General features: G+C 38.8%; 1 protein-coding gene across 1 annotated transcript in view; it reads right to left on the bottom strand.

The window, feature by feature from the left end:
- The window catches only part of TMEM164 (transmembrane protein 164), a 40,442-nt gene extending 18,898 nt beyond the window's left edge, over nt 1-21,544 (bottom strand). The window contains exons 1-4 of the mRNA XM_050901515.1: nt 21,487-21,544; nt 20,576-21,174; nt 4,520-4,569; nt 2,757-2,823 (exon numbers count right to left, since the gene is read on the bottom strand). Coding sequence (XP_050757472.1) covers nt 2,757-2,823; nt 4,520-4,569; nt 20,576-21,040 — 582 coding nt within the window. The 5' untranslated portion in view covers nt 21,041-21,174; nt 21,487-21,544. The remainder of the gene's footprint in view (nt 1-2,756; nt 2,824-4,519; nt 4,570-20,575; nt 21,175-21,486) is intronic.
- Nucleotides 21,545-22,898: the final 1,354 nt, after the last annotated feature.

Genomic DNA, 22,898 nt, shown 5'->3' with positions numbered 1-22,898 from the left:
TTGTAAGAGGTGTTCTGGAAATCACTGTGAATAGGTTAACACTTAGAACCAAAATCCTGACACCCCCTAGTTCCTAAAGAAATATCCATCAGCTGGTGAAGTAATGATTATCTTTCATTCTGTATCTTCTGCCTCTTGCCCCTTTCAGATTATTGATATGTACAAAGAAAACTGTACATCTAATATTTTCTCCTGCATCTCACTGTTTTCATCTCCACTATAATACACAACTTGCTAGCTAGCATGTACATGCCTACTGCTGAGCTTGCTAAATTAGCAGGCTTCTCCAAAAAGAGACTACAGCTCAACAGCAATCATCTGCTGCCTGTAAGATAACTGATAGGCAATCCACGCGGAAGAGAGAGGTTTAGGAGAACGTCAGCTGAAGACAATGAAAACTGCCTACAACAAGACAACATCCAGCTGTCTATCAACTAACTCGTAAGGATAAAACACATTTTACACTATGAAAGGTAACAGCAAGGCATTTCAGTGCTTACAGCAATACATAAATTTGGTACAATCCCTCAAAGTGATGGGAGGCAATAGTCTCCTGCTTTCCAGTTCCCACTGACCTCAGAACTCTCTCTGTCCCAGACAACATCTCCCCCCTCGCATCTAAATTAATAATTGGGTTAGGTGCCCAGTTTTTCATGCTCTTTGTGCCACACGCTATATATTACAACTGTTTACAGACATAACTAAGTATACAAAATTTTTGTATGAAATGTACACACTAAAATATATGTCTTAAAATATCATAAAACTGAAATTAAAAAGTTGAGGCATAGACACAACAATTCTTGACTGAATCAAAAGTTTTTCACTTCGATACTACAAACCAGAGCAGACAGCACGGACAAAATTATTGCGATTTTTTGAACTTCTTACTGAGTTTTAAGAGACACTTATTGCTTTCAGGACAACGTCAGTGTAAACAACTACAATGACAGTTGCAGAGTAGCATGTGTGTCTACCATGAGAGAATCTGGGTCAAAGCAGCAGTGCTATAAAACATCACCCACATTATCTTGTGCCAGAAGAAACACTGAAAAGAGAACAGCCTAGCAAGCAGCTGTTAGGCCAAAAATATCCTAAGTTGTATTTATTCCAAAAATATTTGCTCTTGGACATTATCCTTTGGCTCCTCTATCCCTAATTAAGGAGAGAATTTTTTAAGTAGTCTGTATTTTTCCTGTTTAATCACCACTGCCCTAATATGAATGAGATCTACGATAATGGCAGAGAAAATACAAGCTAAGGATTTATTAAATATCTCAACATTTTATCCCCAAAAGGTTACCCAGAAAAATAATTTTGTTATGCTAAAGTTTATATTTACTTAAAAACTAGATAGTTTGAAATACAAAATAAGGAGTTCTCCTTATCATGAAAAAATATTTGGTTTATTCATTTGATGCCCCTTCAGCAGTATCAAGTTTTATTAAAACATAATTGCAAACTGCACATAAGCTGTTACAATATAGAAAAGAATATATGTAGTTACCAGATTAGGAAGGGCAATGTAAATCTTGAAAGAACTCTAGGGTTGTTATACTACTAAATCCACTGAAATCTGAAAAATATGACCCAACCTCCTGTGCATGTGTGTGTCATGCTTTATGGAAGATTATTTTTAACATGTAAAAGCCTACAGATGTATTATCCTCTCTCTAGTAACTAAACTGTGTCTCAGTGCAAAATTTTATAGTCTTAAAGAGGGGGAAAAAGAAACCATTTACAAGCCGACAATAAAACTGTCAGTTTTCAGGTCTCCAAGCTACCAGTGTGGCCAATCAACATAGCATATCATCCATAAAGTTCAATACAGATGCAGATTTTTATACGTAATCTTATTAAGACAGTCAAGATTTGCAAACAGACACCCACTAACGAGATTTGTAATGGAGTCTGAAGTCCACAACAATTTTATTAATAGTATCATTATTCACATGCTATATAGATATAGATACGAGTACTTTATCCAGACACCATGAACACGTAAGCAGATCAATTTAAGTGAACTCTATCTTAAAACAGACATTTAAATAACTGCAACAACAGATTTTTGCAAATAAGTCAAATGACAAAAAAATGAACAAGCATGTAGGTATATATGCATATACACATAACACACACACTCTATATATGCATGCATAACAGCTCTTAAAAATAATCCTTAGAAATATTTCATACGGCTCAGACTCAGGATAACTTTTCTTACCATTAACTCTCGATAGGTTTAAGAATCTTACTAGGGACACCAACAGGCTAATTTTTTGTCCAGGAGACAGGAGTTTCATAGCAGATTTGAAAACTTGGATGGAAAAAAGAAACTTGCTGTGCCTAATCTTGGGGGAGAGGGGGTGACAGCCACCAACAACATTTGGCATTTTCCATGCCTGAGGAATCTTACATTTATGTATAGTCTGAAAAGCCTGAAACTGAATTTTGACCACAAGCCACAACGCTAACCTATGAAAGCCTCTTTCAAAGCCATTAAGTTTTCCCTCCATTTAAAGGCTAGAATGGAATTGATGCTTAGAATACAGCAGTGTCAGCTTTCCACATTGATCTATAAACACAAAAAAATCCAAGATTGGTATTTTGGCTCCATTGTAATGACCTGTACCAGGAATCCACAGCCTGGTAAAATGAACTTTAAAAGGCCAAACAAAGCAAAGGTCTAACATCTTTCCAAATAACATCTTTTAGAAATAAATAAAAAAGGAGGAGGAAAAGTACAGGACACTCACCAGGCGTGTATTAACAACAGGAAACAGCAATGCCAAGAGGGCCCCATTCAGCATATGCATCTGCAACCTTAGAAAAGAGATGTGATATTATTTTCACAGATGGAAATAAAATGTAATGTTTTCATATATTTTATGTAGTATCTCTTCAATAAAAGGTAGCAAGAGATTTAAGAAAATTCTCTTGGCTTGAATTTGAATAAAGCCACTGTTAAATGCAATAACCAGGACAAAACCCCGCTTTAAATACACACTTAAGTAATTTCCTGAAGTAGGACTGCTTTCTATAATGAGCTTTGGATTCCTAGAAAGGCTGGACTGCCCGTTTGTGTTAATCCTGTTCATGATGCAAGATGCTAAATAGTTGGAATTTTGCTGTTCATTTCTCTTTCAGAGCTTAAAATAGCGTATTTGATAAAAAAATAATTTTTACTCCTGTCTAACTCTATAAACTACAGCTTCAAAGTAAAGCTTCAGGAATTTGGAAGAAGTCCCTTACATAAAAGAAGAATTACATTTGTCAAAATGCAACAGCAAGTCCTATGCAAAGAATAAGGCGGGAAAGTAGTATCATAATGCTGTATTTTGTATAGCTTTCAGCCATCTTCTTCTGAACCACTGCTGCATCACAAGAACACAAAAATAGTATCAGTACTGTTTCAGGCTACTTTACGTAAGACACAAAGTAAAGAATAAACTGTCTAACAACCGCTGCCTGTCATAAACTGTTAGGAATTTAAAAGTAACTTGAGGGGGAAAAAGGTATTACAATTTCGAAACAGTTTTTCAAACGTAATTTATACGCTGTCAGGGTGTTAGAAAATAGAAAGGCTCATTCTGAAAAGCAACAAATATTGCGGCCTCCGCTCTGCAACCGGTCTTTTGCAAATGCATAGTAAATCCAGGATTTCCTGAACACCAGACATGCTTTTCACACTCTCTGAGATGGAGATGCTAACACAGCATCTCTGTATTCAGCCTACTCCCCGCCCACATAAGGAACAGCAGGAAAAAGTTGCAGACAGACAGTAGCAGTTCCAGAATAATTCATAAGGCATGTCCCCAGCACCATTTTTCCAGTCACTGCCTAGACTAAGACAAGAAAGAGCTGAATTAACTGTCACGGTGGCAACTACAGCCATTCCTGATTACCATTCTGCCTGGGAAGTCCCGTGAGCCTCCCCACAATATGACTAGTTACACCCCTTAGCCGCTTACTGGACTCTACTGCAGTAGTCCATTACAGCTTCCTGCACATTAGAAACTCTTGTGGTTCCTAATTAGTAACAATACGTAATATTTTAGAAAAGATAGCATAGATTTGAGAAATACCCAAGTCAGCAAGAATTTGCTTTCACTATTTAACTTATATCCACAATTTTAAAACTAGACCCATACTGTATGCATTGCCTTCAATGAAGCCCAGTTACTAATTTTTAGTGAGGATAATAAAAAGGTACAAGGCCCATGTCATAAATTACACAAGCCCATACGTTAATCTGTAGAAAGATGCCTGCATTCTCATCTGTTACTGAGCTAATTCATGTTGCTAAGCAAGGCCAAAACCACCAGTACAAAAGAACCAAGGGTATGTGGCTCAACACCCATGATTTAAGCCCTGACCCTTTTCAAGGTGTCATTCTTCAATCCAACCAATATGCCTTTCCAACTGGATATACATCTTAGTATTTTATGACTTAAGCTGTGATTAACTTCTAAAATACATTATGCAAGTAGACAGAAATATAGTAAGGAAGAAGCATTACCTGAAGAGAATCATCGCAATCCGACATGGAGGACAGGCAAGAAGAAAAATCTGAAATGTAAGAAACAAGTTTAAATTAATGATATGACCTCTTTTAGATTACATTTTCTGTATCTTTCTTTCCCAGTTCTGTATGGCACAAACCATTTCTAACCAGAACTGTTTTACAGCAGAGCTAGAAAAGACTAAAAGTCTTCAACAAATTAAAAAGTCTCACATTACCCACATATAAAAGGATTTAAGCGGTATGAGCAGCATCTATGGTTCAGCTTCTGCCAGTGTCTAAGAAACAAGTCAAATTCTAGCCTCTTTGATATTGCCATTATAGAAGGGCTCTCATAAAGCAGATTACTGTATTACCAATCATTTTACTACAGCAGCTCCCTTAGCCCTCAATCATGATAAGGTCCTTGCTGTGCTAAAGACCCAGCATTCACAATGACAATACTTCCCTTCACTTTAGCTGTGCAGCACCCAGCTCTTGAAGATCTCATGCGAGACGGCTGTCTATAAAAGCCTCTTAATACTTCCCAAAATAAGGCCACCACAGTATCTGCTCTATGCATGAGTTTAGTAGTCATCTTTAAATACGTCCATTGCCACACTCAATAAAGTATTTTTAAAGTACTGTAAAGATTTCACCAATTATTAGCTAGCTGTTTCACAAGGCCGAAAGTAACTGAATACAACTGGAGCAGCATGTTTGTTTTTCTTTACAGGCTATACTCCTACCATAAGTAGGACCTGATTTAAATTTTTATGTAATAAAGTATTGTTGATTTGCAACAATGCCCCCTCTAAATTTAGAGGATAACCATCATCTTTTGATACTGCTGTCCAAAACCTCTCACAGCAACTTAAAAAACTTCCTATCAGCAAGTCTTACTCTAGATATGAAGAGATTACTACATAAGTGTTCAGTGATAAAAATTCTATTTTTTATATTGTCCACTACTGCAAAGAAGAGACTTTGGCCTACTGTCCGATAAGTATTTCGGAAAAAAAAATGGATCATGCTTTTTACTGCTGTTGCTGAAATAAATTCACAATAGATTATTTCACTGCCAACCTACAAAACAAATTATCACTAAATCACTTCAAGTGAGAACATTTGGAGAATATGTCTGCTTTGTGGACAAGTCAGATTAGACAATTCACTAAACATGTTTCTTTGAAGTGCTGCAGGGCTGGGAAGAGGCCTCTGATGTATATTCAAATTAATTACTACCAGATCATGTACCTACTGCAGGAACAGTAGAAATGTTGAAGCCTGGATCATACTACTGAGCCCTTGTGTATAAAAGGGGCTTGCTGTCGTTACCATACAAATAAATGTGCAAATTCCAAATATTTTATTTCCCATGCAAGTTCTTAATATACAGCCATTTATTTCTCTGATTCATTTACTTGTACATTTAATTCAAGTCAGTATCAATAACAGTTTAGAACATGCACGCACACACACAAATTGTTTTTCCTAAGTCATACAGAACTCTAATAAAGGCACAGCAAGAAAGAGGCAGCAATTAAATTTAACTGAATGTACCTCAAGACATTTTCTTAGTGAATACTGTTAAAATCCAATCAGAGTTTCTCTGAAGTCTTGTATTTAAAAAGCAAGTAATTTCAACTCATCAGGGCAGATAAGGAGGAAGAGGACGTAACAGAGACATGATGACAATCCACTAATGGATGCTTTTTTGTGCTAAAGAAAAAAAAAAGAAGCCAGAGAAATCTTTGAGAGGTCTATATATCACCTTGCACATAAGACCCATGTGGCTTCTGGGAAAAGTGTCTAACACTTATTATGCTTCACTATTCCATCATTGCGTATTTTTGCAATAAACTTTCTTTACTAACTAAACTAAAGTTCCTTGAATTGTGGACTGTATTTTCCCTTCTTTGGAGACCATAAATATCTTCTACAAGTCTCTTATAATAACTGTTTTTTTCCCGTGCTACTTGCATGCTTTAGTCAAACTTTTTAAACACTTCATGTTGTATGTTAGCAAAAGGAGTTATGATATTTAGAGTCTCACTAGTTCATCCAGAGTTTTAAATTCAGATTATTTTATGATTTCCTTGAATTCAGAAATCTGACAGAAGTTACATGTTATTTTTGAAGCATAGTTCACACCTTCAGGGAAGAAACTCTGCTCTTCCAATACAGAATGTTTTTTTCTTTTTATTTCCTACATCTTAAAAAAAACCAAACCAGATTGACTTTTTTCTCTACATGCACAAAATAATCAAACCAGAAATATGTCTTAATCTCACCAGTCATTTCTTTTTCTGACACACTGCAGAGTGCTCCAGCTACCACATGGTAGAGCAAAAACTACAATACAAGTCTGCATACTGTCTGAATCTCACCACTGAGGATAAAAAATAGCTAGTATTAAAAAAGGCTGGCATTGTTACAAAGACTGAGATGGACATACCAATTTAAAACACCTCACTACCGTGGAGACAGGCAAAGAAGAGGACAAGATTTAGAGCTGCTTATTTTTATGTCAACTCTACTGCAAGAAACACAGTTGCAGGAACTGATGAGGGAAAAATAAGTATTTAATTTATTTTTAAGCATGAAAGTCCCTCTGTTATGAGGCATCTTTCAGAAAATAAGCCTGACTTCCATTTTTTATGACAGCAGAGAAATCATAACTAGAATGTTTATGTTAAAGCTTTAGGATAATGGAAGAGATCTTCAAATGTTTCAGCTTTAGCAGTTTAATATCAAGCACTTTCTCTCTAAATATGTATATACTTTCTGTGATAAATAAACTTCAGCTTCTTAAAAGGGATGTTTTACAAGACACCCTTGTATCTGATTTTCAAAGAACTGCATCACTGAGTAAATTCAAACATTATAAAAAGTGTCATCATCCAGCTCAGAGTAATTAGCAGTCTTAAAATACCTAGTTCACAGCAGACAAACTCACAAGCTCTAACACAAGTGTTCACATACTTACCCCATAATGATATTACATTTCACTGTCATACGGGAAATAAAATCCTTTGCCTTGCAGGAGGAAACAGCTATGTTTTATAAACCAAACAATGCCATATTAAATTAGCGGCATGGCTGTGAAGAGTTCCCAGCCTCTGTTTTCCTGCCAGAACTCTCAAGGTTTTACGCACTCAGGCTAGCACAGATGTTAGCCCCTCTTCGCGGGCACATTGCAGAGTTCTAGTGTAAACAGGGCAGCATATATTTTAAAGCATACTGAAGTAGGCTTCTCCTTGTTCAAGGCAGAATAACTAAACTTTAACCTCTCTCTCTCAAAAAAAGCAGATTTAGAAAAGGGTTACAGAGGTCAACAAGAACGATCAAAAAGTATAGAACATCTTCCATACATGGATTGATTTAATACATTAAGACTCTTCAATTTGTAAAAGACGATAGGCTAATGAGAGTGAGAGAAAGTGAGGGTACAAAATCATGAGTGGCCTTGAGGAAATGCATAGATAACAAGTCCTAGGTGGGGACAATATTGCGAGTCAGGATGTCTGAGTCTTTTTCACCAGCACAGGACCAGAAGATTCTACAATTGTTCTCAGGCAATAAATTACAAAGAAACTCGTAACACCGGTCAATCCGCAAACTAAAGTTCACTTCAACGTGGAGGACCCAGATGATAACAAAAGTCAGAAATTCTGTCAATAGACTTCATAATTGCTCTGCAAGACCGTAAATATCATTGTCCATCCCCACGGGAAATATTTCTGGCATGAAAAACTGCATGGCCAGCACTCCCCTGCATAAGCCCAAATACAAAGGTCACACCACAACACATGACGGATCAGCAGGGCTGCTGTAATTTGGAGACTGTAACGTACAGGCTTGCACTGCTTAACTATTCCTTCACTGAGACAAGACCTGAAAGAGACTGAACTCATGGTTGCTCTGAACTAACCCAGGCCTGGGCTGCAAATCAGTCTCTTCCACATTCCCTTCTTCTAACCATGCACTAAGAAGAAGAGAAAGCTCCAAATGATATCTACAGGTCTGGGACAGGCTGGAAGGCAGAAGGAAAAGGAGGGTATTTTTCCACCTGTAGTAATATGTTTTTAAAAATTTTCTAAAAGAAACATGTGCGACCCTGTCATTCAGTATTCAATGGAGTTGCCAAGAAATACCTTTTGAGTTCAGCAAACTTTAGAGATCATTTCCTTAAATCTGATTGTATTACTCATTTGTGTCAGTGTAGCAGGAAGAAAAGCCTGTATGGAAAAAGACTATTCTGAAGACAATAAGAAGGTAACGTTGCATTAGTTTATTCAGAAAACTTCTTTGAAAGATAGCAATAGGTAGATATCACAAAGTATTACACTGGCCCTCCACAAATCCCTGTTAAGTTCGCTCCCTTTTTAATCACTAAAAGAAAGCATAGCCAAACAAGGGAAATGTTGCTGTTAAAAAGGAACTGGGTAGCTGGGAAAAAACAGATCATTTTTCATAAATTCATTTTTAGAAGTCAGAATTTACAAAAAAAAATTACTCCTTGACAATGCAATAGTGTCTTTAGGTAAAAGTCAAATTGACATGCATAGAAAAAAGGCTAAATATCAACCAAAATAAGATGGTATTTTGCAGCAAGTTAGGGTTTTTTTATTGATTATATCTGTTTTCCTAGTGCAAAAATATGACAGGAATAGGTACCCAAATTTCAGAAGTGTGGAAAAAATCCAATACTGAAACAAACACCCCAAAATCCACGAAAGACTGCAACATCATGAAACCAAAAAGAACTATATTAGCTTTAATCTGACCTCCTTTTAATACAATCCCATTTCCTAATCTCTATGCACTGTGTTCACCCCAATAGTATTTTCAGTTCTTGCACTTCAAGCATTACATGTGCTGCAATTATCACATTAATTTGGAGATATTTTGGATTGGAGATATTTGATTGGATTAGAGGTTTCCATTATTTGATTTTTTTAAGTTCATACGGAAAGAATTTTATTCAAACAACCTCTTTTACAGTTTGCACATCTAGACTTCAGCAATGGGCAAGTGCATCACTATAAAGAGGTGGAAAAAGGTAAAGAACACAAACCATCAAACATACCTGGTTACCTATTTTCCATTTAACTGTATTGCTAGATTGAAAACAGTAAGAAAGGAAAAGGTTTTTGTTGTTGTATAATTGTGGTTTTTTAATCCAGCAGTGACTCTATGCTACATCTGTTATGGATTTTTTTTTTCCCCCTTTCAAAAAAAGTAAGAGGTCATGAGGTGAGCAGATTTTGCTAAATCTGCCTTATTACAACCCCCATATACTCAGATATTGAGAAACTCAAACTTCAACATACAGTCCCAAATATATTAGTGAGCTACTACCTATAGTAGCTAAAATCTACTGTACTAGAATGCCTGCAAGCATTTCACCCAGCCTGTCATTATAAGCTATGACTTGCCTAAAATAGAGATCCTAAAAACAGTTGATTAAATACCTAAAATGAGAGGCTGTGGTACATGCTAGAGTTATGTCTAGGAAAATTCTCAGCTACTGGCAAGGATGTATATATTTATGTTATGTTACAAGTTCCAAAAGCTTTGAGACCATTGCCATAAAATAATTTGTCAGCTGCAAATTTTCTCATTTGTCTAATATTTCCTAGTTTCTTTGACATGTAAGCGTGCCACATTCCACCAGTAGTTTTAGTAATCAACATTTCAAAAATCAAGAGCAGTAAAAATCTCAAGAGCTATTCTCAAAAGATATGCACCATCTTTTGTTCGAAAAGGATGCGACTGAAGGGTGTAACAGCAATACTGTCTCTGAACTGAAGTAAAACACCTCTTTACATATCTAAGCCTGGATACCATTCTATTCATTGAATGTTATTGCCCCACTCCATGAGCACTCTAAATAGGGAGAGCTCACTCTTTTTTTTTTGGGGGGGGGGTCTATGACTTGGCTGGGTCTCCAGGCTTTTTTGATTCCAAAACATTCCAAACCTCTACAAAATATTATACCTAAGAGCTCCCTTCAGAAGTATTTTAATGATGCTATTTTTCAGTTAGTACACTGAGGCAGAGAGTGCAGTCAAAACTTGTCATGAAAGGCTTTTCTTCTACCAGTCTTAGTCCTGCTGAGACAGAAACATGCGTAACACAAAGATCTTGTTTGATCAGAAACAAACTAAAAAGACAAAAGACGACAATTCAAAAGGTAGCGGGGGAAGAAAAGAACAAGTCACACAACTCTAACCATTCCAGATTAAACATCACATGAAGTAGCACTTATCAATGGGAACACTTACAGATGTGTGAGCAGAGCTGTTTCTGGCAGAAGATAGCTAAGCACGCTACAAGTAAAACCACTGCATCTCACATATGCAGCACAGATTTCATTTACCTTTCAAAACAGCAGCTTGTCTGTCCCTGAGCCACCTGTTTGACTTAGTATCTCCCTGCAGCAGACTGCAAACATATCTTTCTTTTCAAACATTGCAGTCGTGATCACTTAACCAGGTCATAAATTGATTGTTTCATATTTCAAAATGAAAACTTCAAGAGGTTAGATTTTAATTTCTACTTGCAATATTGAGAGCAATGTGAAAAATTCATGGAAACTGGATTCATCCAAAACTGGAATGAATTTTTGGGGGGGGGGCGGGCTTTGGTCAATCTGCACTGAAATAAAATTTTTCACCCTTTCTTAGGGGTATCAAAGTACCCTCCAGAGCAGAACAGATTAAGAGGTATGTTTAAAAGGCCAAGGTACAGTGGTAAGGTTAAGTGTATTTTACTGTACATGTGAAAACCATCCATTTTCCCCCACAATGGTAAAATATAAGGCAAGGAACATTCAAGCAGCTGGATAATTTAAAAGACGTAGAATATTTTGTTAATTAACTCTAAAATTAATTTTTTAAGTAAGTTCAAAACAATCACCCTATCATTTATCAGAAAGTAATGGTTTAACAACTCCATCATACAGCTTTGATTCAGGATCTAGGTATGTTAGATGTCAACTGCTTTTGTATGAAGTATCAATTCAGCACAGAACAGCCATATCACTTAAAAGCCATCTGTTTGCCTTCTAAAAGGTAACTTAAAAAAAAAAAAAAAAAATCGTAACTGTGGTTTGACAAGCTCAGACTGCCAAATCTGAAAAGAGAACAGAGATCAAAAGATGTTACATTCTCATTGCTAAATAGCAGCAACTTGAATGTATTTAATATTTTAGTATAAAAATCACAGCTGCCTTACTGCAGCTGTCAGACAGGTTCAGGGATTAATTAATGTGTCCTGTGGAACTGTTAATCTAACGTTAAGGATACTCATGATTCAAAGCAACATTGCTGGCAAAGCATGAAGTAATACTACAGTAAAAGTAGCTTCTGTGTTATATAAACCAGACTCTGGGAACATAAGAAGCTGCCTGTCCTTCCTTCCAACCTCCCAGTTTCCCAGCTCTACCCAGGGATGAAAGAAGTGTAGTAAGTTGAACAATTTCCATCCTCTCTAATCTAATGTCTTGTAAATTATGTATGTTCATTGGGACATTCTAGATTAGTCCCCCCTTCCACAGGCTTAGTTTGTTTACTCGACAAACCAGCACTCACCTTCTTCCCTTTTACGGTCTTAGGTGAAAAATTTCTAGGACTTCTCATATTTTAGGATTAATTATTAACATAAGACTCAGGTCTTTCTATGTATGCAGCAGCATTAGTTACCACATCTTAGGAATTAGTATTTCAGAGAAAAAGTGTCACTGAGGTTATTTTTCCTCCTTTTTCTCTAATCACTATCTGCACCAGCCCTTCACTAGTAGTGGGTTACTTCATTCCCCATTCCTAGCTTAATGCTTTAGCAAAACCTGACAATCAAAAACTTATTTGGGGGTAAAAGAACAAAAAAGGCTGAATTAAAAAAAAATAAATATTCAAAAGTCCAATTTCCTAAGAAAATTTAATTTGCACTGAATTTAGATTAACTTGCATTTACATCTGTCAGTGACACTGTGGAAGCTTGCATGAGTTCACAATAAGATTCTCATGTGCATATTCATATACATTCACTTTTGTTACTTTTTCCCCAAGCATGACATTTCATATCAGTTTCCTACGGAAGCAAAACCATCGTAGAAAAGTCCTGCTCTACTCTGTCTTCAAGTCACCACTACCTTTTTCAGTTCACAATTCCTCGATTTGTAGGATCTTACAACAAAAATTTGTAATCTTTAAAAACAGCAGGATAATAAATATCTAATAGCTTTATTATTACAGATAATCTTTGCCAAAGAAACAGATACAGTAACACAATCCATAAAAAGCTAAGGCATATAACATCATACTCCTGATAATTTAAGCTGGCATTTCACTAAAATATAAACAATTAAATTAACTTGACACTAATTACTTGGCAATCTGAATAAATGTAAACCCTTACCACATCTATCTAAAGCCCTGAGGAAGTGTCACGAGAAACATGAGTCCCATTACACTCTTCGCAGGTTTCAAATTCATGGTACGGAACTTGTTCGCGGTGAAGATCAGCACAGTTCAAATTGCTACAGTGAATGTGGTTGATGTACAACCACTGCAGTAAAACTCATCATCTTGTGCCTAGGAGTGTAAACATTTACAGCAGTGCAAGGGAGATAACAAAGAAGGGTTTTTAGAATGGAAATCGTTAGATGAAAGTCATCCCAATCCCTGGAATTTATAAGGTGTCCAATATGGTAACTGCTGCTATTTGATTTAGTCCACTACTCCACTGAAGTTCCTAAAGGCCTCAGGCAGCTATTCCTGAAACATCAGTTCAAGCCGCTAGCAAACAACTTACATGAAATGGTGTGTGAAACTGCTAAATAGGTTAAAAAAATCCACCCTAAAAATATATTACAGCCAACAGTGACACATTACAATACTGGGTAGTACACTGAAACAATTATTAATAGCTCTATTCTCAAAAAAAAAAAAAAAAGGAAAAAAGAAATGAAACAGAAGAGGAAAAAAGAAACACTAGAGGAAAAAAGAAACAGAAGAGGAAAAAAGAAACGAAAAAAAGGCCTGTCTCTCCATAACGTGTTGCTCAGAATACATGTTACACTTTGATCAATATTTGCTTTAAATCTATGATGATCTCATCAAAACAAACCAATATCCGATTACCTCATTATTCATCTAATGGCCTTTAGATGACAACCCTCAGTGTAAATATCTGGGGTAAGAGAAAGTTAAGCTTTTCAATCTAGAATTTCCAATCATGCAATTCCTACTCCTTTTTAGAGAATAAGATTACTTCTTGTCAATTCCCCACTTTTTATATTCTTTTCTCCTAAAAATATACAGAATAGAGGAGAGAATTACCAAAGTATGCATTCTATCCTCAAGCACAGCAGGTATTTCCAAATTCTAGCAACTTCAAAACAAAAGGCTTAACCTAGAGCTTTAAACTCCAATTCCTCAACTAGAACATTCATTGGTAGCATGACATATTACCATGATCCCTATCACCTTGACTAAAGCATGCACATTTTCAGCTCAAGATAAAGCATGTACTGGCCAAACTGTGTCGAAGTTAAAGTGGCTGAACTGTAATCTCTTCAAACAAAGAAAACTGTGATACACAGGCTTAAGACACACTTCCTATTCTTTTTATACTAAATTAAAAATGACTTATCATTTTTGAGTAAGAGTCCTTGCCTTGCCTCATACTAACATTTCTCAATTTCTCTACTATATGCTAGGATTTCCTAAACATAAGCACAATGGTGAAACAACCTATATACAGCGTTAAAATTATCACAGAAAACTTTTCCTCAGCTCAATAAATAATTATGACATTAATTATGGTATCAGTTAAAGCCTCTAAACTTCAGTTGACAGTGTTGTTTAAACACAACAAAATCATTGCTTAAAAAAAAATTGTAACAATTAAGAAAAACCTGACAGTTACTGGAACCAAGGGCAGATTAAACTATAGAAGCGAGCCATGGTTTTTTTGAAAGCCAAACTAATAGTTCTGGAGCATCCCAGACCCAGTATAAAGGAACTGATGATCGGCCTCATGACCTGTCACTTCGTATCTATGCCCCCTGAGCTGCTATCACCTTTCTAGCAGTAAAATGCACTCCTTTGCAAGAAATAAGGCTTGCCACCAAGAAATACTGATGCTTTCAGTGCTCTAACTGTTCTTCATTTGCCCTTTTTCACCACACACTATGATGACTTTCCTCTCTAGCAATCAGCTTTAAGAGGAAGTATCACAAGTTAATTTGCAGTTGTAAAGAGAGAGACTTGTATATTACGCAGATCTAAAAAGTCGAGCTGCATACTTCATAATCCAATATGTCTGTGAGCTGTGATTACACACATCTTCCACTTAAACTTAAGTGATGAATTTGATGTCTACCAGATAGCATTTCAGAGTGCTAAAAGAATTGTTGACTTTGCTACAACCTCACGCACCTCCTAAATGTACTGATTTGGCAATAAATCATACCGTACGCCAAATATATAGCCTTGCTTTTCTCAAATATTTTTTTACAATCCTTAACATATCAAATTCTACTAAATTTCAGTTTTATCATATCTCCTGAAACTGAGTCCTGTCTTCTGAGGTGCTTTAAAAATTACAAGTTCTGCAGGTAGCAGTACCAGGTTTTGGAACGTAGGAGGTATACACAAAAATTATACAGATAAGGAAAATATGCACATATACAAAAAGGGAGATTTAGAAGCTTAAAGACTTACATTTTGAAAAATGTATATATATTCATAGGAAATTTTGCCTTCGCTGTTCTACATCTTGCCCAACAATCTTAATACATTAAGCAGTGAATGAAACTATTGAAAAATATCTTTGATTTAGAATACTGCTACCCTTTAAAAATAGAATAACTCATTAAACTTTTACTTGCAGGCTGTTGCTCATGTAACCCAATAACATTATTCAGTGTCATTTCTATAAAAATTTACTGAATTTCTGTAATCAAAGGTTCTTCATACTCACTCCCAAATAACAGGATATGAATGTCCCTTTAATTTTAATTCAAGGTTTTGAAGAGACAGAATATAGAAAACCATACACAATTTAACTGGATTCTTCCAAATATTACAAAGCATTTAGAAGCAGTGTACGCAAATTAAATCCAGATTCACACTTGAAAAATCACATTTGATCACATAATCAGATTTTTTCCAAGGTTTTAAAAGAAAAAAAAAAAGGGAGGAGGGGGGAGAGAGGGAGATAATTAATTAGTTATATGTTGGGACATACTCCCAAATGATGCAGAATTCAGCCAAGCTATGTTTATTATCTAAGTTTCAAACACAGCCCATTGTTGCCAAAAACACAGTAGCCTCTTTTGCAGAGGACAGAAAGGATCCAGGTGTCTAAAGAAGCTAAAACTGGAAATAATGAACATGGGATTTAGTATTTACTGAACTGCAGATGCACTTAGCACTGTTTTTAGTTATGCAAACATCAGATTGAGATCACTGGACGAAACTTGGACTCCCCTATACTTCTTTCCCTTGCCTTTTTTCCACCTATCACTTCTCCTTTAGCTTACCTCTCTTCGCCTAAAAAGATCACTGTTTGAAGTAATCATCCAGCAATACAGGTGTTTCCTACAAAAAAAACTTTCTTTATGCCAGACACATGTCAGTCCTTAACTGTCTTAAGTGCCATAATTCGGTGTAGAATTGGAAGAGAATTAAGACAACTTACCAGCTGAGTGTTTAACGCTGAGAAATGATTCTGTAGGAAGAACACTTGCAAACCTCTTCCCAAAACAAAACAAAACATCCCAAAACTCATTTTACAGGTTGGTATTAAGTCACCATTCTAGAAGAAGGCACTGTCATATTAAAATCAAGTAAGCTGACAATTTACAACAGTTTAAGAGAAGGACTAGCTGTACCTATCATTTTAGGATTAGATTACAGTCATGTTTCTGCCACTTCCCTAAACAAGGTTTCAAGAAACTTACACACACTTTTAATTTCTACAAACTGGTCAGTCATAACCTTCAGTGTTCAGAACTGAATAGTCTTAGCGAAGCTCCAAGAAACCAAATTAGAATTATGAGCTTCACGATCCAACTCATAAACCTAAAATTCAAATTTAAAAAAGAAAAAAAAAATAATCACATAATCATTAAGGTTGGACAGGATCTTTCAAGATCACTTCACCCTACCATTGTTACCCACAAACTCTGATTAGATGGCTTTGCATAATAGTTTTTCCTTACATTTTGTTTTCCAAATTTCTCTTTTGCAATAGACTAATTTTATTTCTGGGTCCTGGTTTATATTTGTCTACATTTAATCTTAGTTGCCTGTTAACTCCAGCTTGATGTCTTACAGGACATCAAGAGATGACTGTGTTTATGCATTTTCATTAAGTTATACTGATTATGAATAACAGCTTGCAAAAATATGCGTGTCAGAAATTACAAACTGAGGGTATAGGAACAAACCATGAAGAACACAGAGTTTTTGATGGAAATTCTAACTGCTTGTTCACTGAACCTGAAATTAAGAACTGCTACGTGAACACAAGTGTTTTGATTGAAAAGTTTAAAAATGTGTACTTTAAAGAATGTAGAACAGATAAAGAAACTGGTTTTGATATAATTGGTTTTGACATTGCAAGGCATGAAATTTTCCTTTCACCTCACTAAAGCAATGTGGTAAGTATTTTGATGCTCATACACAGGGAGACACCACTTATGTATACACGTCTCAACAACCATGCTCTGGATGCTGCTAAAAGTCTCCTTTACAAAACTTTTAAAGAAATCACTAGTGCTATAATTGGCTATTGGGTGAATCCTCCCTCGTACACTGCTGAATCAGAAACTTAAAAAGATTTCCTTCACATCTTCAACTTCAATACCATAATTATGGATCCTGAAATACTCAAAGGGATTAATGTCTTGAAAATATAACACTTGGTCCCCTAAACATATGTGAAATTTATTCCTGCTATGCAAAGGAGAATAGGTTTGCAACACCCTAGTGGACTTATGTTTCCCTTTTAGGATACCCGTTTATGCCAGCTTTACAGCAGTATCATCGGTCCAATCATATTCTCAGTCCTAAAAAGAGAGTGTTTTCTTTTTTTTTTTTCTGATAGAGGTATTAAAATAATTTTCAAAAAGACCACTCTTTATGTAAAGAAAGAGCTTGGTATGCATTCCTTCACAGACTTCCTCCCTCGCTGCACCACACACTAACTAAATATTATACTGCACAAGAACACCCCCTTCCCCATTCGGATAGCTGTCAAAGAAACCACAGAAATTTCCATTTACCTTTGGTTTAAAACACATATACAAATTTTTAAAAACGGAAGTATTTATCTCTCAATGATGCTGCACCTGCGTCACTGGTGAGGAAACAATATTGCCCTTCTTCCTCCAAAAGCTATGCAAGAAGCCAAAACCAAGACTAAGGCTGGAAATGAGTAGTACTGTTTCTAGATAATTCAACTAGGTGGCAGGATGGCAACAAATTCTCTGAATCTGATTAACCATGAGAACTGTTTAGGCAGTTAAATATGTTCATTTGATCGACACTTCATCCTTGCGATGACACATCTAAACTAGTTCTTCCCACTTATGAAAAAGATTTGATTTGAACACAGGTTGGTGTGATAGGCAGAAATTAGAAACCTGATCAAAACAGACTCATTTGTAGAACTCAGTATCCATTATATTACGCAGTTTTGTCTGCCCAAATGCACCACAGATGTAATTCCCATTTTATTTTGTGATTTCATTTCAGTTTTAGGTCTTTCAAAAGGAGGACTTTTGCTTTTATGCAGAGAAAATCTGAAGGATAACTTCCAGTTCCAAATACTTTTGGCTCAGAGCCCAGAGCCTTTGTTGCTCTGAGGTGAAACAGTCTCAGCTGAAGAAAAGGAAAACAGAAATTGAGTGAAAGAAGAGACCTTTACCAACAGCTACTGTTGGCTTCCCTTTGAAGTGATCTTGATTGTTGTAGCATGTTTCATCTCTTCACCTCCCACTTTGTTCATCCTAATGTTTATGTACAAACTACTGTAAGAACAGAAGTGAAGGATAAATTATATTTTCATATATTTCATCTTGCCAACCTGTTGCCCTCAGCAAATTCAGGCCAGAAAAACAATGGTTGCAAGATTCCAACTACTATGTTGTAGTAAAAGTAATCCTTTCTGCTGATGGAGGTCATCAACTATCTTTGTATCTAACCTGTTTTCTCTGCTGAAAGCTGTGGTTTTGCAGCTATTTCCATTCTCTACATTAAGCCCAGGCCTATTTCTAATACATCTGTTTGAGGATGAAGAGGCATGACTTCCAAATTTTGCTGACATACCCATCTTCTCAATTTCACAAATGCTGGAACACCATTTCTAATGAGTAATTAGCACAGGATTATAAACAAACCTTCACAATTGGTCAAAAAGAGATTAAGAACTGCCCATGCCTGACTACAGAGGTTAAGTCTCTGTCTTCCTGGGGGAGAGCATTAATGAATCAGGTAAACAATACTAGCTCCCCCATTTATGTACAAGCATTAGCTTTTGCTGAATACTTATCTTAACATCATATTATAATACCATACCAAGACAACTAAACTTTCAAATCATAACGGTAACATATCCTCACCTTCTTCCCAGAGAATTAATAGGAAAATTTTCCAGTAAACATTGAGTATTGCCAAGAAATGGAATGTGGCTATATTATTTTATTTTAATTATTTCTACAGCTCTTGCATATCTTCTATTTTCCCCTTCATTACCAATACTGACTAACTGATTGCACAGCAATTGTTACCACTTCATGAGAAGCAAGTGTCCTAAGGTGTAAAATACTGAGCTAACACTGCATGACTGCTTAGGAATTTATATAACCTACTAATTAAGTTCTGGAACTGTAAGTTAATTGCTGTAAAGGTCATGAATACTGCTGTAAGAGCTTGTTTTTCCCCTCTTGAAATAATACCCATCTCCCTCAAACCTCTGGTACAACCTGAAAAGATGTTTCCATTCCTGTTAGGAAATGCTCTCCAGGAGCGAAACTAATAACTGGCTTGATCTGATACAGCCCAGATCACTCAGCATTCTGCAAAGGGAGACTAAGAATGGCATTGGTCTGATTTTCATCTGTTACTGATCTTAGACAGATGTTGTTATCATGGCAGCTTTTATGAAAGCCCTTTTGACATTCTTCTGTTAATTCCTGAGCTTAAATTTTGTAAGTTGTCCAGTGTTGAGGGTACAATATTAGCAAAATTAAACAAAATAATAATAATTTTTGACATCTCCCACACTCCTTAGCAAGCTCAGTGAAGCTGACAGTTAAGTACATGCACAGGACTATTGACAAGCTTGTAAGCTTTAGATACTGCAGTTCAGTAACTGTTTATGAATGCTTCCATTATTTTGGAAGCTACACAAATTGCACACTATCATGCATCAACAATCAAGCTACAAGTCATTAAAGCACATAGTTTATCCACAGCTATTAAGCCAGATCGGTTTGTTCACCCCATGTACAAGACATGGGTAACACTTGTTTCCTTACTATTCAGCTTCTAAAATTAGAAAGGTAAACCAACATTGTCTGCACAAAATAAACAGTAATTTGTTTCTTCAACAACTTCACAAAATACATTCACACCTCTAAAAGTCACTTGCTTGAAAAAGTTACCTGTAAATTACATGGTCACTTCAGCAATAACCTTGTTTTCATTAAATTTGGTGCAAATTTTACCACTGCTGTCAGTGGAAACAGCATTTTCTATTCTTAAAACAAGGATTAAGTGAAAGCAAGTGGTGAGACAGCCGTAATTTTTTGCACTTTCAACCAGAGATCTGGACATTAGTCATAGCTATGATTTCACCTCTTCATTTGACTTGTTTTTTTTCACAGATTTCAATTCAGCTGATTAAAAACTAAGTCAGTTTTAAAATGTTTATACCAATTCTTGGCATTTGTACTTTTGCTATGCACTTTTGGTCCACAAACCAACTATGGGAAAAACACTGCTTTGCAAGTATAAAACTAAACCAAACTTCCTGGTGACTGTACACAAGCCTTACCTGCATCATCGTGACCACATGACAGGGATTCAGGAGGTAAATGACAGTCCTGGTGGCAAACTTGAAGCCCACCTCCAGCCCAAAGATGAGACAGAGCACCACCAGCAGCACATTCTTGCCCAAGCTCTCCTGCTTAGTCTGGGGCTGCTGCAGCAGATGACCCTCCAGCTCCCTGAAATGCAGCTGCCTGAGCTTCCACAGGGACAGAAGGATCTCCACGACGCCCACACTGAGGAAGACCAAACTCTCCAGAAAGCGCTGCTGCCCAGAGAGAAAGGCCGCGCATTCTGGCCCTCCGTTGCCAGCAAAGCTGGGGTCCACACCCCCATACATCCAGTCCAGGAGATTATGGAGGCTGTAACGAGACATGGTGGGACGGTGCCCTTTCTCCTCCCCGTCACTGTCCAGGAACAGGTAGGAGCAAGATGGAATCAAAGCCAAAATGCTGTCGGGCTGACGAAACATGAACTGCAAGGACGGCCCCTCTGTAGTCCCCCTCCTTCCCAAGCTTCCGGAGAAGCAAGCAGCTCAGCTCGGGGCAAGGCTAGTCGCTGCCTTTTCCTTTCGACGCCCGGACGAGACCCGCAAGCAGCAGCAGCCTGCAAGAAGGGAGGAGCCACAGATGAATGGAGCCTGTGAGCCGTGGCGAAAGCCCCTCGCCTCAGGACCCCTCCTCTTCCCCGCCTGGCACTATCCGTCCACCCCCGCCAACGCTCGTCGCTCTCCCCTTCCTGACCGTTACGGGGCTGCCCTTCTCGGCAGGGCAGCACTACGACCTGCCCCCACCCCCCGGCCGCCTCTCCCCCCGCTCCGCCCGGCCCCGACACTGCCCTCCGCCGGGCCGCTGCCTCCCTGCCCGCAGCCTGCCCGACCCCCGCCGCCAGCGCCCCTCGGGCCGCGGGGCCCGGTACCTCCGTCGGCGGGGACGGGTATCTGCTCCGTTAGGGAGCGCGGGGCGGCTGGGAGAAGGCAGGCCCGGCGCCCCCAGCCATGGCGCCGGCCTCGGCGAAGGAGGGAGGGGAAGGAGGAAGCAGCGCTCCCCTCAGCGGCGGCGCCGGCACGGCTGAGAGCACGAGCCCGAGCGGGCGGGCCGCTCCCCGCCGCCACCTCCGCCGCCGCGTCCCGCCGCTCTCCCGGCCCCTTCCCAGCGCCGTAGCATCACCCCACCGACGTGCCTGACTCACACCGAAAAATGGACGAGCCCCCCCGAATTGGCTGCGCCCGGCCGCCCGCTCCTCCCTCCGCCCCGGCTGCTCCCGCCTCCCGCGGCTGCCTTCGTTCCCCACCGCCTCGGCGGCTGCTCCTTCCTCGGCGGGCTGTGTTCGCCTCTCCCTTTGCTCTCCCCGTCCTCACCTTCCTCCTGCCTGTTGCCTCTTGCTCTCGCCGGGCGGCTCCCCTTCCTCCTCCTCCTCCTCCTCCTCGCAGCCAGCCTCACGCGGTTCGCCCCGGCGTCCCCACCCGCCCGGCTCCCCTCTGTGCCGCCGGCGGAGAGGAAGTAAGAGGGCCAGCAGCAGTCTTCCTCTCCGCGCCGCTGGCGTGCCCGGGGTGCGCGCCCATCATCGCGGTGCTGCTGTTTGCCGAGGCGATTCAGCAAGCGGCGTTAACTTGCTGAACTAGTTTCTGAAGTGCCATTGCAGCAGGGATTAGTCGGCCAAGAAACTGCAGTGGCCTGTGTCTTCACGGCGCACCAGAAAAGGCCGAACTTGAGAGGGGCTTCAGCTCAGCCCCAGCCTGAACGCGGGGTAAGTGCGTGCAGTCAGCTGGGCCCTTTGGGCGATACGCGGAGCGCAGACCCCGTTTGTGTGCACGCCTAAGTGATTTACTTCCATGCGTGCAAAACTGAGCCTTGTGCAGCGGAGGCCAGGCTCGGTTCCTGGAGGCAACTGGTTTGTGGCTTTGTGAAGCGGTTGTACCGCAAATACGTAACTCTGTTTCTATCCGAAAGGCAAAGGTAGGTGAAGATCTAGGTAGAGCAGCGGGTTAAAGGGGATGTTGTCAGGGTAGGTAGAACCATGGACGAACACACCCCTGAGAGCAGTCTGGTACTGCAGATTTCATTTCACATGCCGTGCCCACAGCACGTCGCTCTCCCCTTCGTGACTGTTACAGGGCTGCCCTTCTCCGCAGGACAGCACTACGACAGCACTATCACCGGCCAAACTGTCCAGCCTGCTTAATTGACAATAAAAGCTTAACTCCACAAATAAAAGTTTGAAAAGACCAGGCAGATACCTCTGTTGGCTCAGTCGAAGTGATTTGCATATAGACAGAAAGGCAGCAACACCTGGTCTGTGAAGCTGGAGTCAGTGTGTGCATGCCATTC

The sequence above is a fragment of the Gymnogyps californianus genome, chromosome 9 (assembly GCF_018139145.2).
Source record: "Gymnogyps californianus isolate 813 chromosome 9, ASM1813914v2, whole genome shotgun sequence".
Taxonomy (NCBI): domain Eukaryota; kingdom Metazoa; phylum Chordata; class Aves; order Accipitriformes; family Cathartidae; genus Gymnogyps; species Gymnogyps californianus.
This window is presented reverse-complemented; position numbering and strand designations above follow the sequence as displayed.